At 48.7% G+C, this 20879-nt stretch overlaps 1 protein-coding gene across 1 annotated transcript; it reads right to left on the minus strand.

The window, feature by feature from the left end:
- Positions 1-65: 65 nt before the first annotated feature.
- Positions 66-20145, minus strand: LOC135241291 (mitogen-activated protein kinase kinase kinase 13-like). The gene is made up of 14 exons (XM_064311548.1): positions 19858-20145; positions 11507-12179; positions 10256-10439; positions 9280-9471; positions 8448-8606; positions 7824-7982; positions 7420-7528; positions 7184-7293; positions 6962-7078; positions 6168-6311; positions 5359-6022; positions 4661-4731; positions 3924-4215; positions 66-3483 (listed from the first exon to the last, which is right to left on the minus strand). The coding sequence occupies exons 2-14, from the start codon at positions 12087-12089 to the stop codon at positions 3382-3384; spliced, it is 2886 nt and encodes a 961-aa protein (XP_064167618.1). The 5' UTR covers positions 12090-12179; positions 19858-20145; the 3' UTR covers positions 66-3381.
- Positions 20146-20879: the final 734 nt, after the last annotated feature.

Consider the following 20879-nt stretch of genomic DNA (forward strand, 5'->3'; position numbering starts at 1 on the left):
AACCAGTAATAGAGTAGCTTTTGCCAGTAGGAGTCGCCAAAGCAACACTGTAGTGGAGGTGTCATTCTGATATGCCTCAGTCTGCTAAATATAACTCTCTACTGAATAGAGATTTATACTGAACTGAGAACAAAAGCCATTGCTGTATTCTCATTGCTCCTTGTTCTTATTGCCAGTGTTTTTCAGCCAGAGCATATGTGTGTGACAGAATGAGATGAATGTGTAACAAATGTTTGCAAAAGTATCTGTAATTCCTCAAGAATAATTGCTACAAAGTTGGTTCTCAAAGGATCAAGAAAGGGATGAGCGTAGCTATTGGTACCGATAAAAAGATAAGTAAAAAGGAAGAGAAATGGAGGGAGAAAGACAGAAAGAGAGTGATGTGTATGTGTGACTTTCATGTGTATTCTCCACCTATGTTCCAGAAGTTACCCACTAGAGCATGCGATTTTGCACGACAGATATACAGAGGGCTCCTTTGTAAAGACCGAACAACAGTAAATAAAGTGATGACAAGAATTTCTCTCTAACTTTAATCATGACAGGTTTCTTCATTCACTGAATATTTTATTTTGCCTGTGTTTTCCTTCCAGCAAAACACTCTAAGGATAATTCAACAAGATGCCAAAATGAAACTTTGTTTCAAAGCTGCCTTAAATTAACATAAATTTCTGATCTACAGATGAAACAAAAACTTAAAAAAGATTTTACATCATAAATTAATTTGACAATCATGTACTGTAGGCCAGCTACGAAAACAAAAAGGTTCATTTAAATTAATACATTAAACTCAATGCAATCATAACATACAGGCTTTCCAGCCAATACGACTTTGTACTTTCAACCTCTGGACCCTTGTGTCAATTTCCAGTAATTAGTTTTGAATATTTCTGGGGGGGTGGGGAGGAGGAGGTGGTGGAGGTTGACCTGAAGAGGTAGCTCAGCTTGACATTTTGACAGGATTCTCTTCTGCTTCACTTACCAGTGGAGAAGGGAAGGCTTTGCCACAAATCCCTCACTCACAGTCCATCTCTAAAATCAACTGATCGTTAATGAGCAGCACCAAGCTTCACACCCAGGTCACGTGACATTACGCATGAGCCCTGGGTGCTGGTCACACAATATTGACAGTGTGCAGTATACTTGCACTATTGAAGGGTTGTTCATATATAGCTAACACTGAGAGATTTCATCATAGAAAAACATTAGCTTGTTCTCCATGGCCTCGTTCCTTCGACAAGTTCCTTGCCCCAAACCTTTGAGATGTCTGCAGCGCTGTTCCAATGCCAGAGCTTATTTTTCTGGTGTTAAACACTCATTATTAAACACCAGACACTGGACCTGACCAAAATCCTAAATATTGCTTGCTCCACCCTCTCAGTAAACTGTAATCTACAGTTCTCAGTTCTGTGACGTGTTTTCAGGATACCAGACTTCATTTATAAATTCCTCCTTGCCCAGTTCTTATCTTTTGAGAGCTGGAAATCTTTCTATTGTAATATTCAGTCTGATTGGCCATCCTAACTGGATTATGGCCCTGGGCACATACCCAAGCAAAGAGATAAGCAAATTACAGAAATAATAAAGGGTGCAGTATCCTTTTAAAAAAAAACCCAGCATGAGCATAGTTTTAAAAAACAGAAAAGTAAGAGTTATCTGTGCAGCCTGACACAGAGGAGTGAAGTGGCTGATCAGTTCAGCACGAGGCCTTTGCATGTTCTGGTTGTGTGACATAAAAATGGCTGTCTCTATCCAGTTAACACGCATGCCAAAAACACCCAGAAGCCTCTTGCTTGCTGATCTATGTAAGCTGCCGTTTCTGAATTAATGTAAAACGATGTAGAATCACACAACACCAAAGTATCAGAAAAAGGACAAAAGGGGAAAAAGACTGAATATTGGGATAAAAAGGCTTACGAAATTTAAGGGGATGCTGCACCTTGAAAGAAACAAGATTTAAAATGATAAATTCAGTTATATCAGAGTTTTTTTTTTTTAAAAGCTTTCAGCTTAAAGCAATACTTTGCTTCCAGAGTTAAGTTTGTTCTTCAGTTCTGTGATTCAAGAAGTGCTGGGAACTGGTGGGGTGATTTGCACTTCACTCCTTCACAAAGCTACTCCTAAGACATGGATGAAAGGAGAAATCAGACTGGATGGCAAGAGGTCAACGCTAGTTTGGTTCCTGTTCATAATCTTCCCCATATAAGAGGAACAAATGGACAATGAAACATTAAAATTCAACATAAAGTAGGTAAATGATTTTGAGCCAGTTTTGGATCAGGCTGAGTTGGCTTGGCTGTCTATATACACCAGTCGCGTAATCTGATTGCGTTTCCTTGGCAACATGATTCATGCTCTGTAGGTAGTCTTGCATTTCAGGCTAAGCAGACATGCTAGGCTGGCAAGTTTGAAGGTTCCAGAATGATCCACTGGTGTGCATGTGTGTGTGTGGGAGGCGGGGGCACAGGAGCCAACCACACTGGTGTTTAAAGGGATAGTTCACTTTCACAAGTTTTTTAAAAATATAATTATATGTATGTATTTCATTGCCACAGACAGTTTTTGTTGGCAAAGAATGGTATTTTAGATACAAAAGTTTTAGCTTCACAATGGTTAGGGTTTGTGGTTTAAAGCAAGAAAATACACTTCCAGTAACTCCAAATCAGCTCGTACCACAACATTATGTCTCCTTGTGTATCGTTGTCTCCAGAAAGTACAGACAGTGTACATTAAAACTGAAAGTGAAATATCCCTTTGAACATTATTTCCCCCTCCTTCCAAGGAGAGAAGACGAGGTGTCCTTGTCTGACGGAGGACACCGCCAAGGAAGGATTTTTCGTCAGAACTGCTAGCTCACGGTGAGCCTACGTTTAAACAAACGGTGGCTCCATTGTTGGAATGGTCCACACTGCTACACAGACCGAAAGGGCTTTGTTAGAGTGGAGTGGAATCCCTGTGGCCTCAGAGAAGGATGGAGCGGAAACTAGAAGGACCAACTGCAGTGCCTCATAGGGACCATAGATACCCAGTTCCCCCTGGTGCCAGTGATAACGTCTCTGGCTGATCCAAGATGCATGGTGACGTCACAACACTGATCCATATCATATGGTCTCCAAATTTCACAAAATCTTTCTTTTGTATTCTTATCTATACAGAGTTCATTTTTTCCTAAAATAAAACAAAGGGTGCATGTACCAGAAGCTACATCATCGTTCAGTAGGATGGACTCTCTGAGTTCTCCCTGGTGAGAGTCTCGGGTGGGGGGGGGGGGTGTCTTTGAAGTGTGCTCATCTTATTGCTGTTGCTTGGAGGAGGCTCCCTGGTGTAGGGAGTGCCAGGGCCCTCCGTGTTTGGTGGTGGTGGTCGAGGGCAGGGGGATGTTCACCACGAAGAGGGGCCACAGGCTTTGTGGTTCCTTAGGGTGCTGTCTGAGCACTCGGCCTCTGAAGATTCACAGTCCAGCTCGCCGAATCGCAGTGGGCTCTAGAGTCACACGGGGTCCAGGGAGAGAAAAAGAGAATTATTGATTGTTTCAATTAAACTGAGCAAACATACTGATGGTTAAGTCTAGCAACCACACTGTATGTTTAAGTGTAATATATATGGCTGTAAATTGGTACATACATCTGTGCACTTAGCCAAGTTGTTGAAATTGGCCGAGTGACATCCAACTGATCTGATGTTACTGTCTCTACTGTGCAGTTTGTAAATGGATGTACTATATGTCACTGTGGCTTCGCAGAAGAAGGAGGAAGAGACAGGTAGAGGAGGAGGTGGAGGAGGAGGGCGCAGGCAGGTAGAGGAGCAGGTGGAGGAGGAGGTAGCAAGCAGGTGGAGGAGCAGGAGGAGGTGGAGGAGGAGGGAGCAGGCAGGGAGAGGTGGAGGAGGTGGAGGAGGAGGACGCAGGGGGTGCGGACCCTGACCTCATAGCCGTGCTCGTCAGCGCACAGCTTCCCCAGGGAGATCTGGGTCTTGACGCGGCGCACGGCGCACTCCTTGTCGGACAGCCCGTCGGACTGGGTGGAGATGTCGATGGGGATGTCGGGCGTGTGGGACAGCAGCTCGTCCAGGGGCCCCTCCTGGCTGGCGCCGGGGCCCTCCAGGGGCCCGCTGTGGGAGCGGTCGCTGGTGTTCCCCTCCTCTCCGTCGGACGCGGACAGATTCTCCGAGCTGAAGGTGGAGCAGGACTGGAAGCTGCTCATGCAGCGGTGTGGTCTGAGGGGGCGCCAGAAATAAACAGCCGGAGAATTAAAATCTCAGAAACACAGCACCAGTGCTGGCCCTAGACTGGAGCAGAATTGGATTTGGGGGCCTCTTCAGCCCAACATTATAAAACATTATGCTCTATGCAGCTGCTTTTGTCTCTTATTGGGCCTTGCTGGCTCTCTACAGCCCCTTTAATGAAACAGGGTGACTGATGTTTTTTGACCTAGGTTTGATAACAGCTATAGTGGTATTCTGCTCACGGACAGAATGAATGAGATTCTGGTTTATTATTAGCGTTTTTGAAGTGAAATGTCATCCAAACCTGAAGTATTAACAAGTCACACTTTTAGAGTCACACGCTGCTGTTTGCAGATTCACCGAACCCTCTGAATGGAGGCTGGGGCAGCGGTAGATAAGGGCATCAGTAATGAAAAGATCAGAGATAGCTTCTTACCTCTGTCTCCGCGGAAATTCAACCTCACTGTCCACCTCACCCTCTTCCTCCTCAGATGACTCATCACCGTCCTGGAGTGACGACAACAAAACGCACTCATCACCGCAACACTGGTGTTCAGTCAATCCATTATCAGCCCCGTGTTAATAGGGCTCAGTCAAACCCTTATTGACCTCACATAAATCAGTCAATCGGGGTCTCAGTCAATTCATTAACAACATGACACTAATCAGGCTGTCTCTCCATTATCAACACCACACTAATCAGGCTGTTGGTCCATTATCAACACCACACTAATCAGGCTATTAATCCATTATCAACACTACACTAATCAGGCTGTCAGTCCATTATCAACACCACACTAATGGACAAGATCTTGGGTTTTTCTTGTTGGTTGTTATGCTTTCTATTGATTGTCCACCAGGCATTGTCCACCACCACCACCACAGTTGATTAAAGTAGTACAACTTAAGCACACTCTACCATGTGGTTGGAGGATCAATAACAAGAACCCTAAGGCAAATATCTTCGATGATGAGGATGATTTACGTAGCAAATCTTGCTTTTTAGTGTGGGTCACTTTCATCCTACCACACATACAATCACAGAGCCTTAGAACACAAGGTTGTGAATGAGATAATGGCCGGGCTAGATGCTGTTCGCACAGCACACCATCTGTGCTCCGCCTCTGCTCTCACCTTCACAAGCAGCCGGTGGGCGTTCAGCAGTCCAGGGGGGGAACGGTTGCTAGGAGACTCTCCTGGCAGCGCCCCCTTCTCTGCGGTGTCCTTCCCCGAGGCCGCGGAATCAGGGGTTTGCAAGTTAGCGGGCTGGGCCCCTTCACGGTCGGTGCCGAGCGAGGAGTACGGGGGCGGAGCGGGGAGGTTGGGGGCGGGGCCGCTCTCCCGGCAGCGCGGGCAGCCGGGGAAGGGGCGGGCCCGGCAGCAGGGGCAGAGCGGGGCGGCGGCCGCGGCGGTGCTGCAGAGGAGGTCGGGGCCCGGGCCGGAGACCCGGCGCTGCTGGTGGTCGGTCTGCGGGCTGCGCAGCGCCGCGGCGGGGCCGAAGTAGCGCAAGCTGTTAGCGCAGTTGGCCACGGCGGTTTCCCGGCCCTGCAGGGGGAGGAGGGCGCCCTCTGGTGGGAGCTGGTGGTGCTGCTGCTGCTCCTCGGCCAGCCAGGCCTCGCTCTTCAGGGCTCCTGGGAAGTCGCCGTGGCTGCCCTTGCTGCTGGTCCGCCGGTGGCGCGGCCTGCTGCGGTGCCTGGTCTTGCCAGGAGGCGTGGACACTCTGGGGCTGCCGGACAGGGGAGAGGGGGAGGGCAGCGCCTCCATTTTTGGGATCCCCTCAGTCCGAAGGAGGTCTGGTCTGTGGAGACGACAGGAAGAGGTCAGAAACTTGACACGATGATGCAGGCTTCAGCTGGATTCCACAGTGCAGGACACAGTCATCACTGCTGAGAGAAGTGGCATAATGAGTTGTCTGGTAAATGGAAGGTGGTTTGACCTCTGACCTTTTGGCTGTTTGACCCCCAGGCTTGTGGGAGGTGCTGCCTTTCTTCTTGATGAGCTTCTCCACAGCGTTGGACCTCACGATGGGCCGGACGGGGTGGCGCTTATACGTCCCAGGGTACTTCTTCTCCACCGCCTGCTCCCTCCTGCAGCACAGGACAGCAGAGACATGAAGAAGAACCTCAGTCATAGGTGTATGGACAGATACCCAAAAGGACATCGGAAACTAAATAAACACGATGAAGCTAAGCACCACAATCCATGTATTGAAAGTGTATAACAATAATGGGTGAATAGCAATCACAGAAGAGTAAATCTGTATTGTTTTGTATGTGTGTGTGTGTGTGTGTGTGTGTGTGTATACATATGCATGTGTGTGTGTACACATATACGTGCATGTGTAAATGTAGGCCAAGATACTCTCACAAAAACTTTAGTTATAATAGTGTCTGAGACCTTGTGCTTAGGCTTGGCCTATACAGTTCTTTCAGCCAACCCGTTAAAAAAAACCAATACAATGGTAAAATAAAAAGGATAGCACAGCGTGTTATCACGAGCAGCTAGTTCAGCAAGCTACTAATCAAACAATTCTGCACACTCAAAAAAGAAGAAAAACAAGACATTATGACATTAAAGACTTGTATTGTTTAATTGCAAGTTAGGATGCAAAAGTCTCTTTTTTCTTGTCGTTTTTAGTGTGTGGTTCTACAAATATGAGCTATTGCTGGCCTTCATGTTGTATGAGCAATGCAGTGGTGTTTTTTCAGTTCTTATGGCAGGACCAATGTGCACATACTTCATGAGCTCTTTCTCCCGAACCTCTAGCTGCAGCATGATGGCGCTCAGCTCCATGTAGAGGTTGTTGGCTCTCTCCAGCTTCCTCTCGTAGTGCTCCCGGATGTCCAGAGCATGCCTGAGGGAGAAGTACGATGAATCAGGGATGGATACACCTTGGTGAAGAAGGAGCCTTTCCCTCTCTTCCTCTCTCCTTCTCTCTCTCTCGTTCTCTCTCTCTCACCGGAGTTCTTCCCTCCGTCGGCGAATCAGCTCCTCGTCCAGGCGGTGGATGCAGGTGCCCTCGCTCTTTATCTTTTCAAAGTGCTGCTTCACCTCCTCTCTCCATTCCGCCTGACACACACACACACACACACACACACACGCATACACAGAGAGTTACTTTAGAAGACACCTGAGAAATCGACATGCCTTGCATCTAGTCCACATATAGCACTGTGGAGCTGGAGCTGGTCTCACCTGAGACTTAAAGTAGGTCTCCTGAGGGGCACCCAGTATGTCTGCGGAGGCGATGTCCAGGTGCAGGAGAATCTGCCGAAACGAGGGCCTGTTCCTGGGCTTCCCCTGCCTGGTAAGAAAGAGGAACACTTGCTGTTGATCTGCCCCTCCAAACCAGTCTGTGGAAAGTCACCAGAGGTGGAAAGTCCAGGGTTCACAGAAGTCATGTCATGTGCTTCTTCCACCCTTGACCTCAGCCAGCTTATTTCACTAATTACTTATACCTCCTGGCTAAAGAATTGTGCTAATTCGCAAATCCAGGTGACTGGAGCAAAATAAAGAGGTGGACTTTTACTTTCTGAACCTGGATTTTCCACCTCGGGGGCTCACAGTCCAGCCGAGTGGAGGAGGCAGCCCTCTCTCACCATGTTTGCTTCATGAGGATCTTGAAACCGTCGGGGCAGGTGGAGGGCACGGGGAGGTGCAGGCTGTTGCTCCCCACGCCCCAGATTATGGCGGAGGAGTCCACATCCTTATATGGGATCTCTCCGGTCAGCAGCTCCCACAGCACCACCCCAAACGACCTGCACAGTGACGGGCAGGGGAAGGGTGGTTCAGGATTCGAGGTAGGGGATGTGAGGAAGGTTGATTTTAATCTGGTTTGATGTAGATACCTTGCAAGACGCACTCACAATCCAATGATAACAGGTAGATTTCCCCCCCCAGACAATGGCCGACTAAAACCTAGTGTAAAACTACCAAACACTGGGTGGGAAATTCTCTGTCATATGGTCAACTCCTACAGTTGCAAAATATTCCAACTCAAATATTCCAAAACACAATATTAATTACTTTGGGGGTAAAACCTTAGGGGTCAAAGTTCACAAGCATTCCACAGTGAGCCTCTACAGAGCAGCAGCAAGCAGAGGCTTTTAGAAGTAAGTGACACAGTGGAAGACTGGCTGAACATGAAGGGCACTATGACTGAACTCCAGTGAGGATAGAACCTCCACAGAGTCTGGGCGGATACCCTGGGCAAGAGTACTCACCAGATGTCCACCTTCTCGGACACAGGCTCGTTTCGGATCACCTCTGGGGCCATCCAGGCCACCGTGCCTGCAAAGGACATCTGGGTGCTCTTGTCACTGAGCTCCTTTGAGGTCCCGAAGTCCGAGATTTTCACATTGTCCTTGTGGGTGACCAACACACTGAGCGTGACAGAGGAGAGAGGACATGACAAAATAAAAGTCTGAATGAGCCAAACTCCCAGTTCTGCTCTAGAGTCCCTCTCACTAAGACCATAGTGAGAGAAATAGCCTCACTGCATTGGGAGAGGTTAAACACATTCAGACAGCACTGAGGTAGCACCCTTACTGAAAACAGGATCCCATGAAACAAACCCTGGTGGGAATTCCAGCTTGGTATCTGCCTGGTGTTGAGCTGGTCCAGCTGGTTAGAAGTTGGTTTGGAATCAAGTTGGCTAGAAGACGGTTGAGATAGCAACCGTGTTGGCAAGACCATGTCCAGCTAGTGGGTCAGCTTGGTCCAGACAACAGACCATCACCAAATTCCAGATGGTGTCCAACTGGAGCTGAAGCTGGTTCCAGCTGGATTCCATTCTAGGCTGGTTGCTGGAATCTCCACCAGGGAAATGCAAGGGCCACGCAAAAGCAAGATGCTGCTGCTAATTAGTGGGGTGTGGCAGCTATAGCCTCACCCTCCTGTTCAGGACTCTTTGTATCCAAAAGGATCATTATAACTTCAGCCATTCTGTTGTGGGCCTTGCACAATGTGTGGTGGGTCACTGGTGGGATTATGAGATGTGAGAGTTAAAACCAAACCTCCAGCACCGCAGCTGTCTTTCGGGAAGAGGGGACTCACTTTGGGGACTTGAGGTCCCGGTGGATGATCTTGTGGAGGTGCAGGTAGTTCATGCCACTGGCGATCCCCGAGGCCCAGTCCACTAGAAGCCGGGGGGTGACCTTGCGCCCCGCCCTGAGGACCTCATACAGCTGCCCCTGGGCACAGTACTCCATAATAATGCAGTAACACGGTGCCTGAGTACACACGCCCCTATGGAAAAAACATAGAAACAGTGAAAATATACATATGCATATGCACTCACACGCATATGCATGCCAGCACACACACACACACACACACATACTCTCTCTCTCACACACACACACACACTCACACACATGTGCAGACCAGCACACAAACACACACACACACACAAACACACATACAGTACGATTCAAGAGTTTAACACCAGGTCTTCAGACACTGGGTTACAGAGAAAGGCCTGATTAATGAAATTCAGCTTTCGGCAGCCATGCAGCCTAGCCCCTGCCTGTAATGGAAAGGCTATCAGACTGCAATCTTCACACATTTCATTACAAAGCCTCATTAATCACTGCCAGAGCTAGGACTGCACTCAGAAGAACTTGAGCCCACTATTCCTCAAGATCTGTGCTCTGTCTAGATGTGCATTTGATATGTGTATTACATACAAGCATATTTTCATGCATGCGTGTGAATTTGTATCAACGTGTCTGTGTGCAGGGTGTGTACATGTGTGAGCTTGGATGTGTGTGTGTGTGCTTGAGTGTGTGTCCTGCAGGTTTTCATTTCAACCCTAACCTGGCACGTCTGATTCTACTAATTAGCAGCTCAACGAGCTCTCCATCTGTCGAATGAGGTGTGCTTTGTTAGGATTGGAGTGAAACCCAACAGGAAGGTGGATCTCCAGGAACAGGGCTGGGCAGCCCTGCTGTTTGGGGTGTGCACACAGTACAAGACCCGCCAGGCCAATGCATACTTTAAAATGGTAATATTGGAGGGCGTGTGGACCTACTTGAAGCCGATGATGTTGGGGTGCTTGAGTTTGCGCAGGTGCTTGATGTCTGTCTCCTTCTGCTCGCGGACCTTCTTGATGGCCACCTCCTCAGAGTGGAACTTCCCCAGGAAAACAGCACCCTGAGCCCCGCTGCCCAGCCACTGAAGCTCAGAGATCTCCTCGAACGGGACCTCCCATTGGTCTGCAGACAGCGAAGGAGGGAATATGGCGCAGTAATGATCACTTCTCCTTTACAGTTACTGCATGCAAGCCTATTTATGGTGCCAATGATTTGAAAAGATATGTCTGAAAAAGTCTGAAAACCTGGAGAAACCAAACAATGACAGACAGGATGCTCATAAGTACATTTTACAGACCCTAATACTCATCGTATACCTTTTTGTGGATCTTAAAAATCATTGTATATATTCTGTGCTCTTGGCAATCACAGCCACAAACATATGCCTGGCATGCCATGAGAGTGGTATCTGCACCTGTGGGTCTACCAGCAAAGTAACGACTACACCCGTGTGTGCCTGCCTGACCACAAATGGACTTCGAGGTTCAGACCAGATGATCCGGAGTCATCAGAGAGCCGGAAAGGAGGGGTGTGTCCTCGGAATTCCGGATGCCAGACAGAGTGGCATGTGGGAACGCCTGCCATGTGTTCAGGAGGATAAGTGCTCCAATGATCCAGCTGAACATCTGAGTCGACCCCAAAAAGCCACAGTCAAGGCTGAGAGGAGAGGTAGAGGAGTGCAGGGGCTGATGGGATACCATATACTTCCCATACTGCCCCAGTAAGTGAGCACCGATGGTGCCGTGGTCAGTGCCAGTTGTCAATCTGACAGCATTAGGGGAAGGAGCGTTCAGCAGCTGCTTCACATTCCTTTAACAGCTGATTCTTATCTGAACTGAGTCGTCTGCTAGTCTACCCCTGTAGCGCTGATTTTCTAAAAAAAGATGGTGAACCAACAACAGGCCACTAGTAAGCAGTGTATGTTTGTTGGCTAGGGTTCGTCTAAAAAAAAAACACTTGTTTTTTTATTTCTTTACATGGTTTCCATGAGAAAACATCAAACATTACGCAAAGAAAATACAATTCCCGTACCCAACACCCCCCAATGGTACTCCATTACAAGTCGCTACCAACATTCATGACTTATGACTTAGTTATAGACGTAGTTAGATAGCTACCTCCAAGCCTCCATTTAATATAGCTGGTGTTTGGCTTAGTGGTGATGTGTGAGAGGATGGCAGCAGACCCACCTTGCTGCTGTAGCTTGTACTCTGTGGAGTAGGTCTTCCCGATGATGTTCCAGACGGGCTTCAGACATCCCAGTAGGCCCTCCAGGAAGCCGCTGTTGCCGTGCCCCGCCCTATGGAAATGGAGCTTGACGTCGTCGTGTGGGTGGTGGCGAGTGCACCCTCCCCCGTGCTCTGCTGGACGCCCCCCTCCCTCCGTCCCGTCCTTGGGCCTGCATTCCCCCAAACTGCCAGACGAGGGCGACTCTCCGTCCTCCTGCTCCTGCAGCTGCAGGACACTGTTGTCGAAGTGCCTCTGCTCGCGGGACGAGTCCTCGCTCAGCGCCCCCACGGGGGATGTCCCACCCCCGGGCGTGTGCTCCCCGTCCCGCCGGGGCGGCCGCAGGCCCTGGGGGGAGGCAGGGGCCGAGTCTGTGGGCACCCGCGTCGGGGAGGGGCTAAGGAGGGATGGCGGCTGGGGGGACAGGTTCTGATTGGTCTTTTTTAGAGCTTCGCCCACAACCGTCAGCTTCAGCTCCTCCTTCAGCTTGCCCACCAGGAGACTGGGGCAGGTGGTCCAGGAGAGCACCTCCGGGGAGCTTCCCATGATGCCGTGTGTGTGCAGAAGCGGAAGAGGTGAGTGAGATTCAGGGTCTTCCCTAACACACGCACCTGTCTGGGCTCAGTTGTGAGATGCCTGACAGACAGACAGACAGACAAAGACAGATAAACATCATTAAACACTACAACAAATTAAGGAGGGCCCCTATAGCCACAATCTCAGAAAACCACCATAAAAATCCAAATATAGACCAAATGAAGTTATGCTGGTCATGGCACATGATGGTTTTGGGTTCCTCAAGCAAGACGCTGACACAAAGCTATGTGGATCTGGATTTTGAATGGGTGAACAGGAAGTTTAACAACAGTGTAGTCAGTCTTTCCTACACACATGAGAAATTAACCAAATAAGGATTTCTGAGGATTTCCACAAACATAAATGAGGTTACATATGACCTATGTAAGGTCATACATTGGTCATAGGTATAAAGGGGTCTTCTCAGCAATAATAATAATAATAATAATGACCATCCATGCATCTTGTGTAAATCGATTTCAGGATCACAAGCTTAACGCGCAACGATACACTGCAGTCAGTCTTCCTGCCATTTCCCTTCATATCCCTTTGTTCTGGAGCGGAGAAAGCTTATCTTAATGATGATTAATATTTAATATTTCATGCTGGGCTGGGCTGGGGGGTGGAGTGGGCGTGCCCTCATCGGCGCTTTGAGCCCGCCCCTGGGATTATGACCTCACAGGGCTTCCTTTTCCGTGCCTCTGCGTGGGCTGTCACCGCGGGAACAGCAGCAAAGCCGGGAGCTAAGCTTCCGGAACAGACCGCAGCTTCCCACAGCGCTAACTCGGCACGGAAAACAAATAATTACAGCGCGGCGCAAAGCGGAAATGCTTGTTTTATATCTGTTTGTTTATCTGCATCTTATCCATGGGGATTTTACACAGCTCATATTTATGGTTAAATCCTCTGTGAGTGTGGCTGGCCGCGAGCACGCAGTTACTGTATCTCTATCGCATCAGCAATTGTTCTTCATGTAACAACAACAGCGCCACATCAGGGGACAGAGCATACAGCCTTCTGCTGATAATCACAACACCTCACCAACACTGGTACACTGACAGCCATCTTATTTACTTACATGATGATGTCCTTTATCCAGGACAGCACAGACCAGGGGTCTGGAACCCTGGCCTTCAGTACTGAAATGACCCTGTAAAACCTGTCGGTTATACAGTAAACGTATTCTCATATGGTTTCTTGACCCTTAACTGGTTGCTGATTGATTTTAAGCTGGAAACATAAACAGTTGACCTTGCAGCTTTCCAGGACCCAGGGTCCACACCCCTGGCCTAGATGGTGTGGGTTACATTTGAACATATTAGCAATTTTTACAGATGGGCACTTCACATTCCCGGTTACCATACCAACTAAAGGCACACGCTTAGAAGCAATTCCCTATCAGAGAATGGATCTGCAAGCAACTGGTTTACAGAAAAGCTCCTTTATCACAGAGCCACAATGGCACTGGATACGTTATAGCCGCATTATAGCCTTAATCCGCTCTGAGGTTACGCAGGGCACTAACAGGTCCCAGCTGGGAACAGCTGGGAGAGATATTAAAAAATCATCAGGGCTGTGATTAAATAAACACACACAAGCGAAGAGAAATCCGGGGGAAGCTGAGAGAGGAAGTTCACTGATTCTGCCCTCGGTACCGAAAAGCCAGGAAGCTAACCAGCTACTGAAAAGTATTTCTGTAAAGTGTAAGACAAAATATTGCAGTTACAACAAAAACTGACTTAGACTTGGGAGAAGAGCCTGTATAGTTACACAAGAGAGACGCGTTCTCTGGAGCTGCAGTTACAGGTGCTTGGACCCTCTGACACATCTCGCTCTGACACAGACAAAGTCAGGAAGAGGGTTGGGAGGAGTCTCTCTATTAACTTCCTGTGTAGTCCACAATCAACTCTGTAACTATGGTTTCAGCAATTAAAACCCCCTTATTTCACCTGCCAGTCTGTAACTGACTCTGTATTATATTCTGTACTACATTTTACTGACGCTGATAAAACTGTGAAATGTAATTGTATAACCCTTGTATCACATTGCTTAAGTTCATCTGCCTGGGTGTTAATAATGCATTGATATCGACTGTATGGCATTGGTAGGAGCAGTTATTATGTGTGCAGTTAACCATCATTTAATCCAATCACCTCCCATACATAAAGCACAGGTAGCAAATAGCCAGCAGTCAGCCCTGCCCAAGCACAACTTCCACAAGCAACCCTATATGAAAGGCAAGAGGGCAGCAGGAATTGCTAAGCTCAATTGTTTAGAGCATTGTTTGAGAAAGACAGTGAGAGTGAGAGAGAGAGAGAGAGAGAGAGAGATCAAGAGTTGATCTTTTAATCCTCAGACTCAGTTTCAGAGACACTGTGGACAAACAGCACCCCCCCAACCCCTCAACACCCTCACAGTGCAAGTACCATCTCTCTGCTCACACATAAACACCCGCACACACGCACACCCACACACGCACACACACACACACACACACAAACACACACACACATGCCCGCACACACATACACACACACGCATGCACACACACACACAGAGTGTGGCTCTAATGTACAGCACAGATTGTAAGCAGTGGAGATGTTCAGCCCTTTGCCCATGTCACAGATACACACTGGGGAGGGAGCAGCTGGTGGGGCTGGGGGATAAGGTTCCCCCCCACAGAACACACACAGGACCCATCTGACAGGAGCCAATAATCCCACTATTCCCACAGCTCCACTGCACAAGCCACTCAGTCCGTGTCCACACCAGCAGCCAGGAAAGCACAAGCCCTTCACAGCCAAATGCACTTATACCACTGAGCCTCCAGCAAACCCAAAATGGTGCACTTTGCATCTTCATGTTAAGCCAGAATACTGACAACATTGGTTGACAACTGTGTGGAACACATATTAACACGCACACGTGTTACACACATATTAACATGCACATACACACACACAAAAACACACAAATACAAATACAGTGTCAAAATACACACGTACTCTATACTCACAGAAACGGGCACGCAGGGCATGACCAGTCAGGCTCAGACACACTCACAGACACACACACACACGCAGACACATGCACACACACAGACACACGCACACACACACAGCATCTGTGACCCTCCAATTTGAGGTCTCATTAGAAGACACCCCTGCTGCGAGTCGCAGAGTACACACTCCCGAGGAAACAGCTGCTACCAGGACAAAGAAGCACTTTAGCACCAGCGGCATCCCACAATGCACTCTGTCTCTCCCTCACCACAGCATCTGCCCTGGCAGTCTGGTGTGGGTCAGCGCCCTGCTGGGCATACGCTGCGGGCACACCCAGGGTGGCGCTGGGCATGGAGAGAGACAGAGCTGTGCCAATCAACACACAGAACACTTCAGCTGTGTCACAGACATCCCTGTGTCCTCCACTCACCCTCCCGCCTCCCTCCATACTCTCTCCAAATTATTTCATAAATGTCTGAGCAAAAAATAATAATAAAGGTATTGCCAACTCATTAAAAAAACTTGCCGGCTCCTGATTGGTTCACATGGCCACCACAGGCGCCCGACTTAGCTTTCAAATCACAGTTTTAAACGGGCATGTTTCTCACTCTGAACCTGGCTCTGCAGGTAGGGAGGGAGCTCTGCACAGGAAGCAGAGCATTCCAGTCTCCTTATCACAGGCAGACCGTGAGCCCGCCCTCAGAGCTGCCGGGCCTAGCTGAGGAATGCAGGTAAATCAATAATCTGCTTCAGGCCCGGGTCAGACACACAAACACTGGGATGCTTTCATGGCAGTTTCCCCAGTCATACGCCACGGAGGTCATCTGTCGGGGAGTTTCCGAAGCTATGCCCTGGCCTACTCCATAAACTCGCGAGCTGTGACCTGCGGCATCCAGGTGCCGAGTCACGCCCTATGTTGTGGAGAAACACTGCCATGCATACCACAGACATCTCACCGCTGAACCAGAATTTTTACCACAGATTCATAACTCACACCAGATAAACTGTATAGATAAGGCATATGCCCAAGTACAGTACTATGAATGGATCAATTTTTTTAATGGCATGAACGCTTTATTTCATAAACACTGACAGTATGAACAACCATATAGTTCACTTAAAAAAATAATAATTCTCAGTAGGCTTAAAACCATTTTAGTTTAAGGGTTGATAGTGGCTGCTGCTTAGCGTAAATGCAAACAAGAGCTTCTCAAAGGAAAAACTGGGTTATACAGCAGTCATATTTCAGACAAGATATTAAACAAACTTGTAGTGATCATTAGAGATGCTATGGACTTTTCACAAAGCAAATTTTCTAATATGGCTGTCTCAATTCAGTCATGCAATCATTCCCCAGGGTAAAATATGCTACAGTACACATACCGCTCCCTCACCAATTCAGCAATTGTGTGGTGAGGGTTCTGGCACAAAATGGCCACTCGCCAACATCAGGGGAGATTGTGGCAAGTCACCATCCTTTGTCATGAAGCATGTGGAGATCCATGAAAGGTGCAATATGAATGATTAATTACTTACAGTCGTTCAACTCTCTGCCTGTGGAGGATGAGATAGCACCACTAACTTTACAGCCCAAGTCAGCCTACAGTTCATAAGATCAGACAGTGTCACCCACAAAAGCCTTCTGATAGAGATTAACAGTAAACTACATATATGTGTCTTCTTCCCCACCTTCATACATGTATGTCCATATATGTCCACTAAAGCAAGATGAAAGTTATTTCATCCATGTCACACCCTATACATCAGTGGTTCCCCACCCTGTTCCTGGAGATCTACCATCCTGTAGGTTTTTACTCCAACAATTACAAAGCACACCTCATTCAGCAGCTAGAGATTTCACTGAGCTGCTAATTAGTAGAATCAGGTGTGCCAAACTATGGTTGGAGTGAAAACCTTCAGGGCAGTATATCTCCTGGAACAGGGTTAGGGAACCAATGCCATAAAGGGCGTCTCTGCAGAACATCAGCTGTACCAGGAGCTAATGTGTTAAGCATAGTTCACATGGTTTTAAAAAAACACAATGTTTAGGGTGATGGAATCTTGTTCTGATCAGGAATGACATAATGCTGGTCTGATGGTATATTGAGTCTGCGTCTTGAGGCCATTTCTGTTTGGAAAATATCACAGACTGTCAAGTGTATACACACACCATACATGCACACACACACACACACACACACACACACACACACACGCAAAGAGCAGTCAGCGAAAGCCTTTAAGAATGAGTAAATATAAACAGCATGCACCACAGTGACATCACACTGCCTGTGGCCAACAGTAGTCTAGCTGCCCTGTCACACAACATTCACAGCACAGCACAATATAGCACAGAGCAACCCAACACAGCACAGTATAGCACAGAGCAGCCCAACACAGCACAATACAGTGTAGCACAGAACAGCCGAACACAGCACAGTATAGCACAGAACAGCCCAACACAGCACTGCACAGTATAGCGCAAGCATCCCAACAGACTGCAGCATAGCACAGTATAGCAGTGTAGTCCAGCACTGCACAGCAGAAAGGAAAATATTACCAGTCTCTCACAGTAACGTTGTATCACAAACTTCTCCAAAGAGCCATTTTTCAGGCCATAACAAGATACATGCAGTGAGAAATGGAGAGAGAGGGAGAGAGAGAGAGAGAGAGAGAGAGGGTTGAGTAAGAGCGACAGAAAGAGAGACAGATGTTGCTAGCGGGCTGATACCATCACGCTTCTAATGGATTAAAAAAAAGTCCCAGAGCGACAACAAAGGACACAAGAGGAGCCGGCTCCGTCTGCGCTGGCCAGGAAAGGCCAGGGCCCAGCTGCTGCGCACACAGCCGCCGTTGTGCTGCTAAAGAGGAGCGAGCGCCAGACCGAAACGCCACGGCGTAATATGGGAGGAGGGCGACTGCAGGCGCGGACGGCGCAGCGGACCGAGCGCGGCGGAGCGGGGCACACAAGGAGACACGGATCGAGCGCAGGCAGCGCAGGACCCACACCGAACCGGAGAGGCACAGCATTTCTGTCTGTACGGAACAGGGCAAAAACCCCAGGAGACTGTTCACCTTCTGTACGGGGTACTGCTGAAATAGCACAGAAGAACTAAAGAAGAAGAGAGTAGCCTGTACGGTTTAACAAACACTCGTACACAAAAAAACCCACACAAAGCACAGCTTGCGGTTTTAATATTATTATATTATAACACTGCGCTGCATTATCCGGGCAAAGCTACGCCCAGGTGTGACAATGGAGGAGCCACAATGAAGGACAGAGCGCTTCAGACGGCAGGGAGCAGGAGGAAGCGGGCAGGACCGTACTTATACGGCATTAAGAGAGGGGCATTGTGGGAGGACCCCGGAGCGCGGTGACGCGCGGGAGAGGAAGGAGAGCGGGGCGAGACCCGCGTGACGCGAGTCCCGCCGCTGGAAGCCTGCGTCCGCCTCTCCGGCGTTACCCTGCTCTCCCTCTCTCCCGAACCCCGGCTGCCAGCTCACCGCTCCTCAGCGCGTTACGTAAAGCTACAGAGCGCTGCAGGGACCGGGGCGGACGACCGCACGGGGGACGGGAGAGAGAGAGAGAGCGAGAGAGAGAGAGAGAGAGAGAGAGAGAGAGGAACGACAGAAGTGAGGGAGAGAGAGCAGAGATGAAAAAAGGCGAGGGAAAGGAGGGATAGCACAGAGAGGGAGGAATATTATCTCTTTTTGGCATCCGAATCGGAACGGGCGCCTCTGGCCCGAACACGTTTTAAGCCGAGCCCTAAGCCACACGGCCGCCCTTCATCAAAGAGCAGAGGCAGCCTCCGCATCAAACATGCGCATCACAGAGCGAGCTTAAAATAGCACAGACACACACACAGACTCACACACACACTCACACACACACAGACACACACACAGACTCACACACACACACACACACACAGACACACACACACACACAGACTCACACAGACACACACACACAGACTCACACACAGACTCACACAGGCACACACAGACACACACACAGACTCACACACAGGCACACACAGACACACACACAGACTCACACACAGACTCACACAGGCACACACAGACACACACACACACACACACACACACACACACAAAAGCACACACTCACACACACACACACGCACACACACACACAAACGCACACACTCACACACACACACACACACAAATGCACACACTCACACACACACAAACGCACACACTCACGCACACACACACACACACACTCACACACAAACACACACACACACACACAAACGCACACACACACACACTCACGCACAAACACACACACACACACATACTCACACACAGACACTCACGCACAAACACACACACACACACACACTCACACACAAACACACGCACACACAAACGCACACACTCACACACAAACACACACACACACACAAACGCACACACACACACGCTTAACTGACTGAGCTAAAAATATCAAACGCACACACTTGCAAGCTCACGTGTTTCATTGAATGAAACCTAAACAGCACGGACACTAACCACACACATGCACAGATACACACACTCGCTTGCATGCACACACACACACATACACAGACACAGCCTCGCGCGCACACACACCAACACACACACCCACACACACATACACTCACGTGTGCGCGCACACACAGACACACACACACACACACACACACACACACACAGAGGTAGCAGCGCTGCACCACATTACTCACAGCTGACAGAGCTCTCACACATGGTCCTCCTTCTCGCGTTCGATGAGAGGGAAGAAAAGCCGAGAGGAGAGAAAAGCCGCCCGCTGAAGGATGGATGGATGGATGAATGGAGGGAGAGGAGCAGAAGGATGACGGAGGGGAGATCCTGCAGCGTCTGTGGCGAGAGAGAGAGAGCGTCCGCGAGGCTGCTCGCGCAGGGCTCTGCCCACGTCACGCTTTTCATGAATGAAGCTGCCAGTCTGTGAGAGCACAGCGCTCAGAGGGGGAGGGGCCTGGAGCTGCGAGGGCGGGGCCTCCTCAGCAACACTGTGCAGTACGTGTGTGTGTGTGTGTGTGTGCGTGTATGTGCGTGTGTGTGAATGAGTGTGTGTGTGTGTGTGAATGAGTGTGTGTTTGTGTGTGTGCGTGTATGTGCCTGTGTGTGAATGTGTGTGTGAATGAGTGTGTGTGTGTGTGTGTGTGTGTGTGGGTAGGTGGGTATATCTGTGTGTGAGTGAGTGTATGTGTGTGTTTGTGTGTTTATGGCCAATTATGTTTTCTTGGGCATTTATGTGTGTCTGTGTATGGGCATCTGTGACAGCATGCTTGTGATTTTCAGCAATGACTTTCTCCCCTGCTTAGAATTCCTGATTGGATTTGCATTCTTTTCTATGATGCTTGGCTATTTTTAGCTGCACCTTACTTATGTACTTGCATCCCATTATTTCTCTTGAATAATTTTCCCTTTGTTGAGTTGATCATTACTGCGTCAAGAACAGCGCTAATCACTGCTATAGAATCACATGCAGGGACTGCTGCTAGCTTAGCCTCCTTAGCCTCCGACGCACTTTTTGTACGTCGCTTTGGATAAAAGCGTCTGCCAAATGAATGTAATGTAATGTAATTTAATGTAACTTAAGCATCTTGGTGAAAAGTGTGAGGCATTAATGAACTGAGATCTGGTGCACCAAACATCCAAACACCCAGGTGCCCACACACCCGCTAACCGAGAGTTAGCTGAAAGAAGGCTGCGACTCCTAACA

This window comes from Anguilla rostrata, chromosome 15 (genome assembly GCF_018555375.3).
Source record: "Anguilla rostrata isolate EN2019 chromosome 15, ASM1855537v3, whole genome shotgun sequence".
Lineage (NCBI taxonomy): Eukaryota > Metazoa > Chordata > Actinopteri > Anguilliformes > Anguillidae > Anguilla > Anguilla rostrata.

Coding starts and splice junctions, on each gene's coding strand:
- LOC135241291 (XM_064311548.1), bottom strand. CDS start 12,089: ATGGGAAGCTCCCCGGAGGTGCTCTCCTGGACCACCTGCCCCAGTCTC. Junction 6,312..6,961: donor CGGGAGAAAGAGCTCATGAA/GTATGTGCACAT, acceptor CCTGTGCTGCAG/GAGGGAGCAGGCGGTGGAGA. Junction 6,023..6,167: donor GGGGGTCAAACAGCCAAAAG/GTCAGAGGTCAA, acceptor TCGTCTCCACAG/ACCAGACCTCCTTCGGACTG.